The 19,907-nt window shown below is 43.3% G+C and overlaps 1 protein-coding gene across 1 annotated transcript; it reads left to right on the top strand.

Moving 5' to 3' along the window:
* Positions 1–5,604: 5,604 nt before the first annotated feature.
* On the top strand, positions 5,605–9,311 carry LOC115139083 (zinc finger protein 16-like). Its single transcript, XM_029676252.2, is given in 4 exon segments — positions 5,605–6,424; positions 6,607–6,828; positions 7,213–7,440; positions 7,443–9,311. Coding segments are annotated over 4 exon segments (1,662 nt in total). The 5' UTR covers positions 5,605–5,688; the 3' UTR covers positions 7,919–9,311.
* The last annotated feature ends 10,596 nt before the right edge of the window (positions 9,312–19,907 follow it).

Here is a 19,907-nt window from a genome sequence, read left to right as displayed (position 1 = left end):
CAGAGCGACTTACAAGGGCAATTGGGGTTAAGTGCCTTGCTCAAGGCCACATCGGCAAAATCTTTCCCCTCGTCGGCACAGGGATTCAAACCAGCAACGTTTTGGTCACTGGCCCAAAAACCCTCTTAACTGCTAGGCTACCTGCATCCATCCAACTGCAGCAGTCCATCCAACTGCAGCAGTAGGATCAACCTAGCTTGTTATTAAACTATGTATGGCCAACCACCGGGCTATATGTGTAGGCCTATGTATTGGACCTCGACTCACACTTGGTTGGTGGCTATTTCAGGATGGTGTGGGGAGAAGGGGGTGGGTACTCTGGTACAGTGACTGGGAAATATCTCCTGATATAGAATGACCTATAATGCCTCCACGACTCCCTTTTATGGCACGGACAGTTACATAATAGCATTATGTGGAGGAGATGAACCCAAATAATATGTCTGACAGGAAGGACTGGTAAATAAATCATAGTATTTAGGGCGGGTGTGAAAGACTAATGGATTCAAAAGGTCAACGTTGGCCTATTAGGTTTCTCGGTCAACACTGACACCTGCTGGAAGCTTGAAGAAATTACAACAAGAAAGACTTGAAAAGCATGGCAGGAACTTCTCAAATCAAATCAAATTTTATTGGTCACATACACATGGTTAGCAGATGTTATTGCGAGTGTAGCGAAATAATTGTGCTTCTAGTTCCGACAGTGGAGCAATATCTAACAAGTAATATCTAACAATTCCACAACAAATACCCAATACACAGAAGATGCAATAGATAGTATAGAATACAGTAAATACATACAGTATATACATATTAGATGAGCAATGCAAGATATGTAAACATTATTAAAGTGTCATTTTTAAAGTGACTAGTGTTCCATTTATTAAGTGGCCAATGATTCCAAGTCTGTATGTAGGCAGCAGCCTCTCTGTGCTAGTGATGGCTGTTTAACAGTCTGATGGCCTTGAGATAGAAGCTGTTTTCAGTCTCTTGGTCCCAGCTTTGATGCACCTGTACTGACCTCGCCTTCTGGATGGTAGAGGGGTTAACAGGCAGTGGCTCGGGTGGTTGATGTCCTTGATGATCTTTTTGGCCTTCCTGTGATATCGGGTACTGTAGGTATCCTAGAGGGCAGGTAGTTTGTCCCCGGTGATGTGTTGTGCAGACCGCACCACCTTTTGGAGAGCCCTGCGGTTGTGGGTGGTGCAGTTGCCGTACCAGGTGGTGATACAGCCCGACAGGATGCTCTCAATTGTGCATGTGTAAAAGTTTGTGAGGGTTTTAGGTGACAAGCCAAATTTCTTCAGCCTCCTGAGGTTGAAGAGGTGCTGATGCGCCTTCTTCACCACACCGTCTGTGTGGGTGGACCATTTCAGTTTGTCAGTGATATGTACGCAGAGGAACTTAAAACTTTCCACCTTCTTCACTGCGGTCCCGTCGATGTAGATAGGGGGTGCTCCCTCTGCTGTTTCCTGAAGTCCACAATCAACCACCCATTTGCACAGAAATCTGCACTTTGAATTCTGTGGTGCATGACTGGATGTCTAAACCCAGATGCAATCAGGGGATTTCTATTGGAGAAGCAGTTTCAGCCTATGTTCATATTCTGTACCAAAGACAGTACCGTATGAAGATAGGCAGAAACTGCTTCTACAATAGAAATCCCAGCTCACACTTGTAGGCGATGTCATGGCGACATTGGCTAGCTAAGCTCATGCGCAGAAACACGTCTTCGGATCTATTTTTTCTGATTTTAATTATTATGAACAAAACAAATACAAAAACAAAAATATACAAACAAGAGTACATAAACCTAACAGACAGGGGTGTTACATATCGAGATTCATTTTCAATTTGTCAAAAAGTTTTATGGTACTTATTGCTTTTTTTTCACACATATTGATAATTTCAAAATAATATTTCAGTTCTATCTTAAATAATGTGAAGAAGGGTTTGTTCTCCACCCAATTCATTTTATGGATAAAGAATCTACCATAAAAAAATAAATAAAAAAATAACAATGAAAGTTAAATCAGTGTCCATATCATTTGATCAAAATAAAACATCATATCAGAGTCTCTCAAATTAACATTAATAGTTGTTTCTTTTAAAATAAAATCTTCTAACTCACTACAAAATCTTCTGACATAAGAAAAGTCCCAAAATAAAGGTCTTTACAGGGTAGATTCTTTGAATGAGTTTGTATACTTATTTCACCTTATTGGATATTACAAATTACAATATTTGCCAGACAACAACCAGACTTTGTTCCGGTTCACTTGTCCTAGGGCTGCATTTCAGTAAATTTTAGCAGAGGGAATAGTAACATCTTGACATAATTTTCTTATATACATGTTATTACATTTATAGTTTAAAATGTAACTTCCTTCTAGCTGTATTAAGTTACATCTTCTTCCACTGCCAGCCACTGGGCTTCCTCCCACCACCATATTTGGTAATAAGTGGAAACGCCAGCGGATGCTTCACATTTATACATCCGGTGAAATATTTGTCTCGTTATACAATCTGTGTCTCCCGCCAAAAAGCGCATGTGCAGGCAGTCAACTCAAAGACACTCCTTCGATATAAAGTTGTTTTTAACGAAAATGAAAACGTGTCCGTTTGTCACTTTCACGAGGTTGTTGTAATAACATTTTCAACTACTTAAAACATTCGCTCGGATCTAGGCTGTGCCTTTAGATTTCGAAAAAATGTAATTAACAACTAAGGAATACTTTTCACTTCTCTCACTGTCTTCTCAAATCCACAAACCCCAGGCTGGTCTGTTCGGTCTGTTTTACAAGCGTCTCGCGATGTTGCGCCTCTGGCTTTAGAAACTCTGACCTTACTGTCACAGCGTCACGACAGCAACACTAGCTGGATCCTACCCACATTAAGACTTCCGCTTTTTGGATTTTGCCTTTAAAATAAAAGTCGTACAACTGTACGAAATCAACAACAACAAAAACTGCAGCGCATAATGTTAAAGTTTTGTATAAAAAAAAGATGACAAGGTAAAAATCTGTCCTTCTGACCCTAAACAAAACCCACTGTTCGCAGGCCGTCATTGTAAATAAGAATTTGTTCTTAACTGACTTGCCTAGTTAAATAAAGATGAAATAAAATAAAAATATAAGAAAGAATATTATAAGGTGGAGCACATTGAGAAATGGTTGGAGCTTAAGTAATTTCATGTCAAGAACATAACACCCTACTGGTAAAAATATATATATATATATATTACTATTGTTTATTTACTATTGTTCAAGGATTCAATTTTGAAATGTAATTTTTAATAAAAGTCTTATTGCATTTCTGTTGTATTTGCACAAACAAATTGCACTCTACAGGAAAAAAAGTTTGATTGTGTGTCCAAAACAAACAGGGTGCAGTCTACTCACTAGAGTTCCTAGAATACAAAACAGGTGAGCATGACCTGAAAGCTAGGTCATAGCAAGTGTTGCTGGACTTTTACTGTGGCTAAATAGGTTGCATGGCCACCTGGTCAATATACGGTACAAATATAGCACGGTAGTATGAAAACCTTACTACCTGCCTCAGCTAAAGTGCGGTGAGAATATAGGGTCTCTACTAACCAAATATGATTTGTTTTTTGAGGAGGACTGTGTAGAAAATATCCAGCAACACTTTGTTCTCCGACCTTCCATAGCCCCCAATTTGAATACACTGTAATACACTGTGCATGGGATACATATTGGCTCTTAGAAAGAAAACTATTCTACCTGTCTCATCTAAAGTGGGGCAGGAAATACTCAGTGGGGTCTCTACCAATCAAATAAGATTATTTTTTTTAGGGGGGGATCATGTTCACCCTTATACTCAATGAATCTGATATACACGTTCTTAAATAACATTAATGCAAAATACAACATCTCATGTTATTGTGAATTAATTCATTGACGTTATCTCCAAATACGACCGCTTTAGTGAACCAACACATATTGGGACCACAACTACCTCCATCTACCTGAGCTTTGAAATTCCCACAATGATGAGAAAATTCATAATTCAGAACAATGTCCACAACCTTTTCATGTAAATGCCAAATACTGTAGCACCAGATCTTTCTGTAGTCAGTGAAGAATGACCTCCAGTTTCTTCTCATACTGCTTTAAGGAATTCATTACTTTAACACTCAATGTTATACTATTGCGACCGCATACTCTATTTTTCATGTTTATAGATATGGCCATACAATGTTTTCTTTTAAATTCACAAGTATAATTACATTCTCAAAATGCCACCACTTGTGTGCTATTCCAGGTACCTTAGGTAGAACATCTATCCTCTCAGAACATTCTGGAACTGTTGGCAAACAGTTCCAAGATCAAGGTGCACATCTTATCCCTGAACCAATCTCTAGTGCTTATTTTATCAAAATCCTCAGTTAATGAAGACAGTTTCCCCTGAGTTGGCTTGGGAATGTCTTTATGTTTTGAGGAATCACATGCCTTGCATTTGACGGTGGTGCATAAGTGAATGACTTCTTTCAGACCCAAGTGGAGAACCTCTACACACTACTTTTCCTGTCATATGTAACTAGACAAAATGTGGCTTTGTGCAGCCATTTGTTGATTCATTCTAAACTATTTCCTTTACACTACTGTAATGAAGTTTTTCCTGAACCATGGATTGTGAAAATGTCCCTGAATTCAATGCTTCAAACTGTGAAATGGCCTTTTTGAAGTGAGGAGACTGTTTCACTTGGTCAGCTCTAAGTATTCACTTATAGCATTGAGAAACATTCAAATGGGTAACTAAAGCGTAACACTGTTTGACCGCAATAAAAGGCCACTAACACTCTGTATTATTCAGAGCCCCATGACACCATATATAGATTCTACAAACCCTCCCCGATCCCACTTTTATATCGGCACAAATAATACATGTTTCTCTATAAGGCAAATACACTGAGTATACAAAACATTAAGAACACCTGCTCTTTCCATGACATAGACTGACCAGGTGAATCCAGGTGAAAGTTATAATCCCTTATATATGTCACTTGTTAAATCCACTTCAGTCAGTGTAGATGATGGGGAGGAGACAGATTAAAGAAGGACTTTTAAGCCTTGAGACAATTGAGACATGGATTGTGTATGTGTGCCATTCAGAGGATGAATGGGCAAGGCAAAAGATCAACATCGGCCAGCATCCCTGTGGAACGCTTTCAAAACCTTGTAGAGTCCATGCCCCCAACGAATTGAGGATGTTCTGAAGGCAATATGAGTTTTAAGCTGTATGACCACATTAAAAGACAAGTAACACTCCATATTATTCAGAGCCCAATGAAATCACACCAGACATAGATTCCACAGAACCTACTGAGTACTCCCGACCACATCTATAAGACAGTTTATGTCATGCATATATGGGGGCATTTATTTGACCTTGTGCTAAACCACAAATGTAATACAAATGTCCCTGAAATATGAACAAATATGAATCATTGTTAATGGTTTAGACAAATATTTGTCATACATTATGAATAAATAAATACAGGTTAATGGCACGTTTCTACTATTACGTGGGGTACTTGTACTTTGAACGTTCACCCGAAATTCCATGACCCGGAAGTTATTTTTTAAGTGTTGCTGACGAGACTCTCCTTCTAACCAACCACAGTAGCTAGTCCGTTAGCTAGCTAACTTTAAAGCCTCCAAAGACATGAGCCGCAAAAGAAACCACAGTTTCACCGAAACAAGCCTTTCTCCCGACCCCCAAAACACATTCATGGACACGCCGGGGCCTACGGCGAGAGCCGAAGATGATTTCTTGGAATTCGAACCCGACGAGGAGCTACTCTGCTCGGTGAGCGACATCACCGAACACCTTGGAAGAAACATAACAGTGGTGCTCGAAACAGCATTGTCCGAAATCAGGAAAATTGTCAGCGTCAGGATACGGGTTCTGAAAATTGAGCTGCGGGAGAAAACAGACGAAATTGAAGTCCTTAAAGCAAGGCTGGAGATTCAAAGAGACGGTAGGGACCCGTACCCCAGCGGAATGACCACCGAGGCATCATCTGTATTCCGAAAATCAGACTTTCATTCGGGCAGCAAGCACAGCAACGACCCCAAGAAAGCCAAACCAGCCATGCCTGGCGTAAAGAAAGAAAACATCAATGCAATTTGCGATTATCTGATGAAAGATAAGAATTCACGGGGGGCTGAAGCGGACAGCGACCCGAGCAATCCTCCGTCTGGTAGTGACAGGGACAGCCGCCACGAACCCCAGCCGCACTCCCTCAATCTGTGGCCGGACACCATCCCTGACGCGGGGTCTGGGGATGAGGAGTCGGACTCGAACACGGATGACCTATTCGGCATACTACCATCGGGAAGCAAACGGATCTACGACTATGAATGGATGACGGGTGTGGAGTACACGTCGGATTTGAAAGGTAAACTCGCCAATCACTGTTATGTGCATTGGCCATGGAGTAGGGGATACATTGGGAATTGATATGCTGGATGCTGTCCAGTCTTGCACCATTGCACGTGTCTATGTAAAGGCTGTATAGGCCCACTCGACTTTTCTGTAAATGGGCATCATAAAAGCCTAAATATGCGTTTGTTTATGCAGGTATGAGGGAGCCTAAATGTGAGACAATACCAGATGAAGATGAAGAAGAGAAAGATGAGGAAGAGGGTGATGAGTCAAACGAAAGGGATGGTGGATTGGAGCATCCCTCAGCACCTTTCTCCCATGACGCCCACACCCCTGACTTTCCCCTGGCCCCCCAGGCCTCTTCAGGAGGGGAGGGGGACGGTTCTGTGGAGGACCATGTGGATCGACTAGAACCAGGTAAGGGGAGAGGGAGAAGACCTTTACGCTTTCATTTCATGTCGTCATTCATTTGTGAACTATCAAAAATAAAGTTGCACACTCCATGTGTAATCTCCCAGCAATTTAATGCGTATTTACCAACGTTTCGGCATCACTGTGCCTTCTTCAGGGTCATTCATTTGTGACATTGAGGGTCTTCATCTTTGCACATTGATTTTTTTGTTGTTGCTTTTGCTCCATTTAATTAGTAAAATTACAAGTTAAAAAAAAGTTTTGCAGTGTGTTGACAACCTTCTGACCAATCCTTATTGCTGCTGCTTTGTCTGCATGCTTCAATTCCATGCTTAGGAACTCTAGTGGACTGAGTGCAATAACTGTAATCATTAATGTGTCGGTTCACAGGCCAGCAGTTTCCCTCCCACACATACCTCTGCCCGCTGTGTGGAACCTTCTGCCCCGACTCCTTGTTCCTGGAGGAACACATCAAACTGATACACGGCAACACCACCGGCACCCACAGCGCCCTGCAGTCCACCTCCACCACACTCCTCACCCTGGGGGAGGGTAGCAGTAACTCAAAGCGGGGGTTGGGGGTGCTGGAAGGTGGGAGCATGGGGGCTGGGTCTGGGGGATGAGCCTAGCAAGAGGAGGAGGCGGGGGAGGTACGAGGGAGAAGAAAGTGGAAGGGGGCTACGAGTGTGGCGACTGTGGCCGCCATTTCAACTACTTGGGCAACCTACGGCAGCACCAGCGCATCCATACAGGGGAAAAGCCCTTCATATGCCCCGAGTGTGGGGAGAGGTTCCGGCACGCTGCCCGATTGAAGAGTCACCGGCTGGGGCACAATGGCGGGCAGAGCCCCTTCCCTTGCCCCCAGTGTGGGAAAGGCTTCCCGGTGCTCTCCGGCTTAAAGAGGCACCAGCGGGTGCATACAGGGGAGAGCCCCTACGCGTGCCAGCAGTGTGGGCGGCGCTTCAAGGAGCTTGGTAACCTGTATACCCACCAGAGGATCCATAGTGGTGCCACACCCTATTGCTGCCAGCAATGTGGGAGGAGCTTCCGTCACCTGGGCACCTACAAGAGCCACCGCTGCACCCCAATACAGTGACAGTGACACTTGTTACCTTGGACCTAGGCTGGCCTACTGCTAAGTGTAGCCTAGCCATCGCAGGAGCCTATTGATTGACATGCTGTTGAGGAGACTGAGGCAGGAACATTGTCTGTCTAAAGACAAGCACCATACAGGCTCAAAAGGGAGTGTGCCATGATGGGAAAGGTCAAAGTGCATCATGATAAAGAGATGAAAGCATGACCCTGTTCCAATACTTCAGAAACACATCCCTCCTTCCCACTTCTGTGAAATAATCCATGACTTATTCAACATTATAAACTAGGTGTTTTGAGCCCTGAATGCTGATTTGGCAGACCGTATACTGCTCTAATTACAGTGGTAACAATAATAGCAATAAGGCACCTCGGGCATTATTTATTGCTTAATGATAGTATAGGTGAAAGCAATATGTTTTTCGCCAACCCCAAGTGGCACAGCGGTCTAAGGCACTGCATCTCAGTGCTAGAGGCGTCACTACAGACCCTGGTTCGATTCCAGGCTGTACCACAACCGGCCGTGATTGGGAGTCCCATAGGGTGGCGCACAATTGGCCCAGCGTCGTTCGGGTTATGGATTTGCCGGGGTAGGCCGTCAATGTAAATAAGAATTTGTTCCTAACTGACTTTCCTAGTTAAAGGTTAAATAAATAAAAAACCAGTCAGATCGGGGATTATTTCTAGGAAGGAAGGAAGGATGCATTTTAGTTGTATTCAAATAGGACCCATGTTGGCATATCCTGTTGGGAAGAGGTCTCACACTACTAAGAGGAGTGTGACTTTGCTGCCACCTTGTGGACTTCTTATATTACTGCACAAATTAAGTTTCACAGTGGCACTGCTGACTGTTTTAACCTCACTTACCTACCAGCGACTATTCTGCCCAGAGCAGATGAGTTGGCATTTTATCTTCTTTTTTATAATGATGTAACCTATATTACTGACACTATATTCTTTACACCTTTTTGGTATGTCCACCTGCATGATGATGACATCATCATCATGTGAGACATTTTTTGTTCAGTTCCTTGCTACCTCTCTGGCATGTAGAACAAGGAATCAAGTCAGCTCTATGGCATTTCTATCTGCAACGTTTGACAACTGAACGCAGTCCTGATATCTGTAGCCCTTTCAAATGAACCCCTCTCTTAACAGACTAGTTATCTACACGGTTCAGGAAAACATTCAGTCCAATTGTGTAGCTCGAAAATATCCCCAATACCGTATGTGACTGTTGAACACATAACAAAAGAAGCACCGACTTGTCAAAAAAATATCTGGTAAACAATTCGTATTAAAACGGGAAATGTGAAAAGCTAATAATTGACCATCTGCATTCTATGTGGTGCTTTGTGTTGTGTGAGTGTACTTTCAACAATGCTATTACTCTCTCCCCCCCAATTGACGAAGACTACCTGATGTGGACTTGGACTAAGATAAGGAGAGGGACGGGATATAAGGACTGGCATACTTGGAATATAACATGTTTAAATGGTGTACATTTTGAAGGAACAGTCAGTGCCCAGAGAGCCTTGGTGACTCACTTGAGATGGTAGATTTGTGTGCGTTTGTGTACTTCTTTTGTATAACCAGCGGGCACTGCGTTTCTGTGTCTGTGCAGCTGTGTCTTCACCCTGCCCACTGCAGAGGGACAATCAAATAGGAGATAAACATTACGACACTCCATCACTGATCACGACAAGCCCTTTATACACACACACACACACACAGTGGCTCCCATTAAAGACATCAGAATTGTTGGAAAGCCGCAGAGAGCGAGACAGAGCAGGAGAACGCTAGTAGCATTTTAGCCCAGTAGGCCTACATGCCAGAGACACTTCCGTCCAAACATGAAGGGCAATACATTTGCAACACAACCAGATTCATTCAAAACAGGCCGCTGACTGTGGAAATGTGGTCCTTTATTCTTTGCTATCCCTGATGATATCTAAAGTTAACAGACTCGGGCAGGAAGTATACTGAACAAAAGTATAAATGCAATCATTTCAAAGATTTTACTGTGTTTACAGTAAGGAAATTGGTCAATTGAAAAAAATTCATTAGGCCCTGATCTATGGATTTCATGACTGGGAATGCAGATATCTGTCTGTTGGTCACAGATACCTTTAAAAAAAGTAGGGGCGTGGATCAGAAAACCAGTCAGTGTCTGGTTTAATCATCATTTGTCTCATGCAGCACAACAAATCTCCTTCGAACAGAGTTGATCAGGCTGTTGTTTGTGGCCTGTGGAATGTTGTCCCACTCCTCTTCAATGGCTGTCGTACACGTCGATCCAGAGCATCCCAAACATGCTCAATGGGTGGTGACACATTTGGTGAGTATGCAGGCCATGGAAGAGCTGGGACATTTTCAGCTTCCAGGAATTGTGTACGGATCCTTGTGACACGGGGCCGTGCATTATCATGCTGAAACATGAGGTGATGGTGGAGGATGAATGAAACGACAACGGGCCTCAGGATCTTGTCACGGTATCTCTGCATTAAAATTGCCATCGATAAAATGCAATTGTGTTTGTTGGCTGTAGAGTATGCCTGCCGATACCATAACCCCACCGCCACCATGGGGCACTCTGTTCACAATTTTGATATCAGCAAACCTATCACCCACACAATGCTATGCACATGGTCTACGGTTGTGAGGCTCGGTAGGATGTACTGCCAAATTCTCTAAAGCGAAGTTGGAGAAATGAACATTAAGTTATCTGGCAACAGCTCTGGTGGGCATTCCTGCAGTCAGTGTGCCAATTGCACGCTCCCAAATCTTGAGGAATCTGCAGGTTTTTGTTGTGTGACAAAACTGCACATTTTAGAGTGGCCTTTTATTGTCCACAGCACAAGGTGCACCTGTGTAATGATCATGCTGTTTAATCAGCTTCTTGATATGTCACACCTGTCAGGTGGCTGGATTATCTTGTCAAAGGAGAAATGCTTACTAACGGTGATGTAAACAAATGTGTGCACAAAATTTGAGAGAAATATGCTTGTTGTGCATGTGGAACATTTCTGGGATCTTTTATTTCACCTCATGAAACATGGGACCAACACTTGGTGTGTTTTATATTGTTGTTCAGTTTACAGTAGTTACAAGTGCAGTAAATGGATGACAGAAGAGAGGGAGAAAAGACATCACTCCAGTCCTCATCCTGTCCATGTTATTTTTTATTAAGGCCTGACAAAACTCCTGCCAAGTAATTGCTCTGGCTCTATGATGGCTGAGCATGTCACTTGTTATCTCAAATCGTGAAAGAGAGAGAGAATGTGTGTTTATGTGCAATGTGTGTGTGTGAGAGAGTAAACAGGAACAACTAATCTTGGTCAACTCTCTCTCTCACTCTCACTCACCACCTGTCAATGGACCTGAGAGCTTGTAAGTGCTCTACAAGGACGAAATGTACCAGTAATAAAATACCAGGTTGTACATTAAAAGGAAATCATTATTGAATGATGGAAGAAAGTGTATGGACAAATAGGGGAGGTTAAGTATGCCTTGAATTGATTGATATGGTGTGAAAAGGCACCTGGCATTGAACAAATATGTGTGTGCTTGTGTATGTCTGTGTGAGAAATGGCAGGCCCTGTTCACTGTCCCCTACTCCGTCTGGTAACACTGCAGGTCGTCTCACACACAGCCTGTAGGAGGCACTGACCTTCTGCTGTATACAGCCTGTTAACCTGCAGTGTGTGTGGATGCGTGTGTCATGCACTACCTGGAAAGACCTTGGCTCAACCACAGAGCCGTGCAGCAAGTAAATGGGAATGCTTGTACTATACTGTAGCTGCACTCAAGAACTCTTTCTTCTACCTGCATGGCAATCAACATGCATCAAATGGAGATGTCCTGACTACACCTCTCCTTCCTTCTCGTTTCGTAATCTTCACATTCTCTATCTCCCTCTCTTGCTCTCTTTCTTACGCGCACACGCACCCACACAGTCTTGTTTAACTAACCTTGTTGGGGGACACAATTGATTGCCATTGAAAATCATATTTTCCCTAACTAAACTTACCCCTAACCCTAACTCCTAAACCTTTAACTCCTAACCTTAACCCTAAACCCCTAGAAATAGTAGTTTGTTAGTTTGTCAAACGGCCGTGTCAAACGAAACGCAGCTAATTTGCACTCTTTCCAGCTTCAGTTTGCAGTGATTGTGTTACTGTAGCTGTGTTGTTGGCTAGCTCCTCTGAACAACAGTGTCCTGATGAGTGAGCACATTTTTTATGCCAGGCGAAATCGCACTTCATTAACTCAAATGTTATGGATGTACCCAAATAAATGTCACTAAAAGCTTAAACAAATGCAAATGCAGCTACTTTACTGTTATTCTGGCTGCAATTTTGGACATGACTGTAAGTTAGCCGTAGTTGGCTAGCGAGCAAGCAAGGGATAAGAACATTGCCAGCCAGTTAAAAACAAACGACTGGGTCGCATCCATAGATACAGAACAAAAAGACTGAATGACTGGGTCGCGTCTCTAGCAACCCTAGATTTGTGTCGGGACTATATCTTGTGGAAGGATGAAATGGGATGAATAAATTCATCAAAATAACATGGTCATGAAAATGTTTTTTTTAAAGTTTGTTTAAAAAAATATGTTGGTAACACGTTGTATAAAAGTGATTATGCCCTCAAAGCCGGTGTTTGGAGGATATAGGTTTGCCGGACCGGGCTTCTCTGGCATTATCACTTTAGTGGACTGAACTGGTACTCACCTCCAACAATTTTCTCTTCAGAGGATACTTTTTCTTCCAGACCAAAAGGAACAGCGACGGGGAGCACTATGGCTCCTAATTATGCTAACCTATATGTAGGAATGTTTGAGAAACAGGTGGTGCTGAATCCAGACCTTAACCCCTTTCTCTCCCATATTCTCTTAATTCTGAGACATATGGATGACATTTTAGCGATCTATGCAGGGATCCAGGAAGAACTCTTGGAATTCCATGCCTATCTAAACTCTATAAGTGAGCACATTCGTTTCACCATTAACTATGACCTACCCCAAATCAGTTTTCTTGATGTGATGGTTATTTAGGACAAAACCTCCCTCTCTATAGGAAACCTACGGACAGGAACACCCTCCTTAGAGGTGACAGCGTTCATCCACGTCCAATTATAAGTCTCCCTGGAAGTCAATTCAGCCACATCAGAAGAATATGCAGCTCTGATGCTTCTTACCAGAAACAGGCCACGCACCTCACATAAAGGTTTAAGGAAAGGGGGTACAAAGACAATTGGGTAAAACATGCCAATGATCAATTTGATGGGCTAACACAGTTGGAAAGCCTTCAACCAAAAGCCTTCAACCCCTCATCCTTCACCCGATACTCACCACTGGGGAAAGAATTTTAAGGACATTATCAGGAAGCATTGGTACATTATTGATACTGACCCACAATTGAACCCCATCTATAAATATCCCCCACGTATGGTCTTTAAAAGACCCCAAACGGTGATTATCCACCGGAGAAAAGGGAAACTTTCTTGGACAAGGTTCTGGAGGGTCATTACAAACGTGGCCAATGTACTCAATGCAGTTTCACGCACAAATGTGACTCATTTACCCACCCCCACACAGGACAAAGATTTCAGATCAAAGGCCTTACACCCTGCATGTCCACCAATGTTGTTTACATGTTGAAATGTCCATGTGGTCTATCTTACATAGGGAAAACCCTGTAGAAGCCTTAAGGCCTGGACCACAGCAATATATGGAAAGGTGACACACAAAAAAACAGTTGCTGTTCATTTTATACAAGCTGGACATCCTATTACTTCTCTGAGATACATAGGAATAGAAATGGTCAAGATGTTACGCAGGGGGAGGTGACATTGAGAGGAAACTTCTTAAAAAGGGAATCTTTCCGGATCCACAGGCTCGACTCACTGTCTCCTCTTGGCCTTAACGAGGAGTTTGACTTAAAACCGTTTTTATAGTTCCAAATGTCCAAATAATCGTGTTTTGTATCCTAATTTAATATTGTGGAGGCTGGAGTCATTAAAACTCGTTTTTCAACCACTCCACAAATTTCTTGTTAACAAACTATAGTTCTGGCAAGTCGGTTAGGACATCTACTTTGTGCATGACACAAGTAATTTTTCCAGCAAGTGTTTACAGACAGATTATTTCACTGTATCACAAATCCAATGGGTCAGAAGTTTACATACACTAAGATGACTGTGCCTTTAAACAGTTTGGAAAATTCCAGACAATGATGTCATGGCGTAGAAGCTTCTGATAAGATAATTGACATCATTTGAGTCAATTGGAGGTGTACCTGTGGATGTATTTCAAGGCCTACCCTCAAACTCAGTTCCTCTTTGCATGACATCATGGTAAAATCAAAAGAAATCAGCCAAGACCTCAGAAATAAATTGTAGACCTCCACAAGTCGGGTTCATCCTTGGGAGCAATTTCCAAACGCCTGAAGGTACCACGTTAATCTGTACAAACAATAGTACACAAGTATAAACACCATAGGACCACGCAGCCGTCATACCGCTCAGGAAGGAGACGCGTCCTGTCTCCCAGAGATGAATGTACTTTGGTGCAAAAAGTGCAAATCAATCCCAGAACAACAGCAAAGGACCTTGTGAAGATGCTGGAGGAACAAAATTATCTATATTCACAGTAAAACGAGTCCTATATCGGCATAATCTGAAAGGCCGCTCAGCAAGGAAAAAGCCACTGCTCCATAACCACCATAAACTCAGACTACGGTTTACAACTGCACATGGGGACAAAGATCGTACTTTTTGGAGAAATGTCCTCTGGTCTGATGAAACAAAAATGTAACTGTTTGGCTAAAATGACCATCGTTATGTTTGGAAGAAAAATGGGGACGCTTGCAAGCCGAAGAACACCATCCCAACCGTGAAGCACGGAGGTGGCAGCATCATGTGGTAGGGGTGCTTTGCAGTAGAAGGGACTGGTGCACTTCACAAAATAGAAGGCATCATGAGAAGGACAATTACGTGGATATATTGAAGCAACATCTCAAGACATCAGTCAGGAAATTAAAGCTTGGTCGCAAATGGGTCTTCCAAATGGAGAATGACCCCAAGCATACTTCCAAAGTTGTGGCAAAATGGCTTAAGGACAACAAAGTCAAGGTATTGGAATGGCTATCACAAATCCCTGACCTCAATCCTATAGAACATTTGTGGGCAGAACTGAAAAAGCATGTGTGACCAAGGAGGCCTACATTCGTGGCCAAAAGTTTTGAGAATGACACAAATATTAATTTCCACAAAGTTTGCTGCTTCCGTGTCTTTAGATATTTTTGTCAGATTTTACTATGGAAGACTGAATTATAATTACAAGCATTTCATAAGTGGCAAAGGCTTTTATTGACATGAAGTTGATGCAAAGAGTCAATATTTGCAGTGTTGACCCTTCTTTTTCAAGACCTCTGCAATCCACCCTGGCATGCTGTCAATTAACTTCTGGGCCACATCCTGAATGATAGCAGCCCATTCTTGCATAATCAATGCTTGGAGTTGTGGGTTTTTGTTTGTCCACCCGCATCTTGAGGATTGACCACAAGTTCTCAATGGGATTAGGGTCTGGTAATTTCCTGGCCATGGACCCAAAATATCGATGTTTTGTTCCCCGAGCCACTTAGTTATCACTTTTTCCTAATGGCAAGGTGCTCCATCATGCTGGAAAAGGCATTGTTCGTCACCAAACAATTATTGGATGGTTGGGAGAAGTTGCTCTCGGAGGATGTGTTGGTACCATTCTTTATCCGTGGCTGTGTTCTTAGGCAAAATTGTGAGTGAGCCCACTCCCTTGGCTGAGAAGCAACCCCACACATGAATGGTCTCAGGATGCTTTACTGTTGGCATGACACAGGACTGATGGTAGCGCTCATCTTGTCTTTTTTCCAGATGCCCCAAACAATCGGAAAGGGGATTCAGAGAATATTACTTTACCCTAGTCCTCAGCAGTCCAATCCGTGTACCTTTTGCAGAATATCAGTCTGTCCCTGTTGTTTTTCCTGGAGATAAGTGGCTTCTTTGCTGCCCTTCTTGACACCAGGCCATCCTCCAAAAGTCTTTGCCTCACTGTGCGTGCAGATGCACACACACCTGCTGCCATCCCTGAGCAAGCTCTGTACTGGTGGTGCCCCGATCCCGCAGCTGAATCAATTTTAGGAGACGGTCCTGGCGCTTGCTGGACTTTCTTGGGTGCCCAGCCTTCTTCACAACAATTGCACGGCTCTCCTTGAAGTTCTTGATGATCCGATAAATGGTTGATTTAGGTGCAATCTTTTGACCTCACCTCCACAATCGCCCAACCTCCACCCAATTGAGATCTTTTGGGATGACTTGGACTGCAGAGTGAAGGAAAAGCAGCAAACAAGTGCTCAGCATATGTGAGAACTCTGTTGGAAAAGCCTTCCTCATGAAGCTGGTTGAGAGAATGCCAAGAGTGTGCAAAGCTGTCAAGGCAAAGGGTGCCTACTTTGCAGAATGTCAAATATTAAATACTTTGATTTGTTTAACACTTTTTGGGTTGCTACATGATTCCATGTGTGTTATTTAATAGTTTTGATGTCTTCACTATTATTCTACAATGTAAAAATAGGTAAAGTAAAGAAAAACCCTTGAATGAGTAGGTGTGTCCAAACTTTTGACTGGTACTGTGCACACTTTGACACACACAGTAAGCACCATTCATTTGTATCTCTCTCTGTTAGTCTAATAAATGGGATGCCAGTGAGATGTTAAACTAGTACGGGCTCAGTCATGTGTGTCAATGCAATAGAATCCTACTCTGATGTGTTCTGCCTGCAACAAAATCTCTTGCATAGTTAGTTTTGCTTCGGTATGTTGCATTGAAAGTGGCTCATATTGCGTTGACTCGATCACTATTGCCACAGAAAAGGGAAATGTTGATAGTGTTAACAGGGAAAACTCTAGAAAGTTGGGTGAAGTTCACTCTCGTGCTTCTCTCCGTGGGCTGATATTGCTTCTGCATGGGGGCAGTCTCGGGGCTACTGCACAACTTGGAGGGAACATTGCTGATGACTGTATTACAATCATGCTGGTTAGGCTTACTTGAGTTAAATGTTTTGGTATTGAAATACTTTCTGTAACTGGTGATGACACTCCAAATAATAATGGAGAAATGGCAGAAGAGTAACTAATAGCGACAATTACTGCTTAGTACATAATGGTGCGCTAAAAAATGTGAAAAAGCCCAATGGGCGTCTATTACCAGAATGCTAGCAGAATTAGCACAGGTAATAGCAAATTTTCATGTAGGCTACTAGCTAAAGGACATTCAGTATTTCCTATCCTATATATGTATAACTTATGACCTGGATTACCTGTATTTGCAATTTGTTTATTACAGTTTGCGCTCTTTAGCATATTTAGCTAGTAGCCTACATGGAAATTTGCTATTACCTGTGCTAATTCTGCTAGCATTCTGGTAATTTAATTTTTTAATTTTTAATTTCACCTTTATTTAACCAGGTAGGCTAGTTGAGAACAAGTTCTCATTTGCACCTGCGACCTGGCCAAGATAAAGCATAGCAGTGTGAACAGACAACAGAGTTACACATGGAGTAAACAATTAACAAGTCAATAATACAGTAGAAAAAAAAGGGGAGTCTATATACATTGTGTGCAAAAGGCATGAGGAGGTAGGCGAATAATTACAATTTTGCAGATTAACACTGGAGTGATAAATGATCAGATGGACATGTACAGGTAGAGATATTGTTGTGCAAAAGAGCAGAAAAGTAAATAAATAAAAACAGTATGGGGATGAGGTAGGTGAAAATGGGTGGGCTATTTACCAATAGACTATGTACAGCTGCAGTGATCGGTTAGCTGCTCAGATAGCAGATGTTTGAAGTTGGTGAGGGAGATAAAAGTCTCTTCAGGCGGCCAAATGAGGTGTTGGCTTTAGGGATGATCAGTGAGATACACCTGCTGGAGCGCGTGCTACGGATGGGTGTTGCAATCGTAACCAGTGAACTGAGATTAGGCAAAGCTTTACCTAGCATGGACTTGTAGATGACCTGGAGCCAGTGGGTCTGGCGACGAATATGTAGCGAGGGCCAGCCGACTAGAGCATACAAGTCGCAGTGGTGGGTGGTATGAGGTGCTTTAGTGACAAAACGGATGGCACTGTGATAAACTGCATCCAGTTTGCTGAGTAGAGTGTTGGAAGCAATTTTGTAGATGACATCGCCAAAGTCGAGGATCGGTAGGATAGTCAGTTTTACTAGGGTTAGTTTGGCGGCGTGAGTGAAGGAGGCTTTGTTGCGGAATAAAAAGCCGACTCTTGATTTGATTTTCGATTGGAGATGTTTGATATGAGTCTGGAAGGAGAGTTTGCAGTCTAGCCAGACACCTAGGTACTTCTAGATGTCCACATATTCAAGGTCGGAACCATCCAGGGTGGTGATGCTGGTCAGGCGTGCGGGTGCAGGCAGCGAACGGTTGAAAAGCATACATTTGGTTTTACTAGCGTTTAAGAGCAGTTGGATGCCACGGAAGGAGTGTTGTAATGGCATTGAAGCTCGTTTGGAGGTTAGATAGCACAGTGTCCAAGGACGGGCCGGAAGTATATAGAATGGTGTCGTCTGCGTAGAGGTGGATCAGGGAATCGCCCGCAGCAAGAGCAACATCCTTGATATATACAGAGAAAAGAGTCGGCCCGAGAATTGAACCCTGTGGCACCCCCATAGAGACTGCCAGAGGACCGGACAGCATGCCCTCCGATTTGACACACTGAACTCTGTCTGCAAAGTAATTGGTGAACCAGGCAAGGCAGTCATCCGAAAAACCGAGGCTACTGAGTCTGCCGATAAGAATATGGTGATTGACATAGTCGAAAGCCTTGGCAAGGTCGATGAAGACGGCTGCACAGTACTGTCTTTTATCGATGGCAGTTATGATATCGTTTAGTACCTTGAGCGTGGCTGAGGTGCACCGGTGACCGGCTCGGAAACCAGATTGCACAGCGGAGAAGGTATGGTGGGATTCGAGATGGTCAGTGACCTGTTTGTTGACTTGGCTTTCGAAGACCTTAGATAGGCAGGGCAGGATGGATATAGGTCTGTAACAGTTTGGGTCCAGGGTGTCTCCCCCTTTGAAGAGGGGGATGACTGCGGCAGCTTTCCCAATCCTTGGGGATCTCAGACGATATGAAAGAGAGGTTGAACAGGCTGGTAATAGGGGTTGCGACAATGGCGGCGGATAGTTTCAGAAATAGAGGGTCCAGATTGTCAAGCCCAGCTGATTTGTACGGGTCCAGGTTTTGCAGCTCTTTCAGAACATCTGCTATCTGGATTTGGGTAAAGGAGAACCTGGAGAGGCTTGGGCGAGTAGCTGCGGGGGGGGGGGGGGCGGAGCTGTTGGCCGAGGTTGGAGTAGCCAGGCGGAAGGCATGGCCAGCCGTTGAGAAATGCTTGTTGAAGTTTTCGATAATCACGGATTTATCGGTGGTGACCGTGTTACCTAGCCTCAGTGCAGTGGGCAGCTGGGAGGAGGTGCTCTTGTTCTCCATGGACTTCACAGTGTCCCAGAACTTTTTGGAGTTGGAGCTACAGGATGCAAACTTCTGCCTGAAGAAGCTGGCCTTAGCTTTCCTGACTGCGTGTATTGGTTCCTGACTTCCCTGAACAGTTGCATATCGCGGGGACTGTTCGATGCTATTGCAGTCCGCCACAGGATGTTTTTGTGCTGGTCGAGGGCAGTCAGGTCTGGAGTGAACCAAGGGCTGTATCTGTTCTTAGTTCTGCATTTTTTGAACGGAGCATGCTTATCTAAAATGGTGAGGAAGTTACATTTAAAGAATGACCAGGCATCCTCAACTGACGGGATGAGGTCAAAGAGTAATAGAGAATCTGTGGTAATAGAGAATCTGTGGTATGAATGAAAGATTACTGTACACTAGCAGAGCCCATCCAACTTGAAGGAGCTGGAGCAGTTTGCCTTGAAGAATGGGCAAG

The sequence above is a fragment of the Oncorhynchus nerka genome, linkage group LG12, assembly GCF_034236695.1.
Source record: "Oncorhynchus nerka isolate Pitt River linkage group LG12, Oner_Uvic_2.0, whole genome shotgun sequence".
NCBI classification, from domain to species: Eukaryota; Metazoa; Chordata; class Actinopteri; order Salmoniformes; family Salmonidae; genus Oncorhynchus; species Oncorhynchus nerka.
This window is presented reverse-complemented; position numbering and strand designations above follow the sequence as displayed.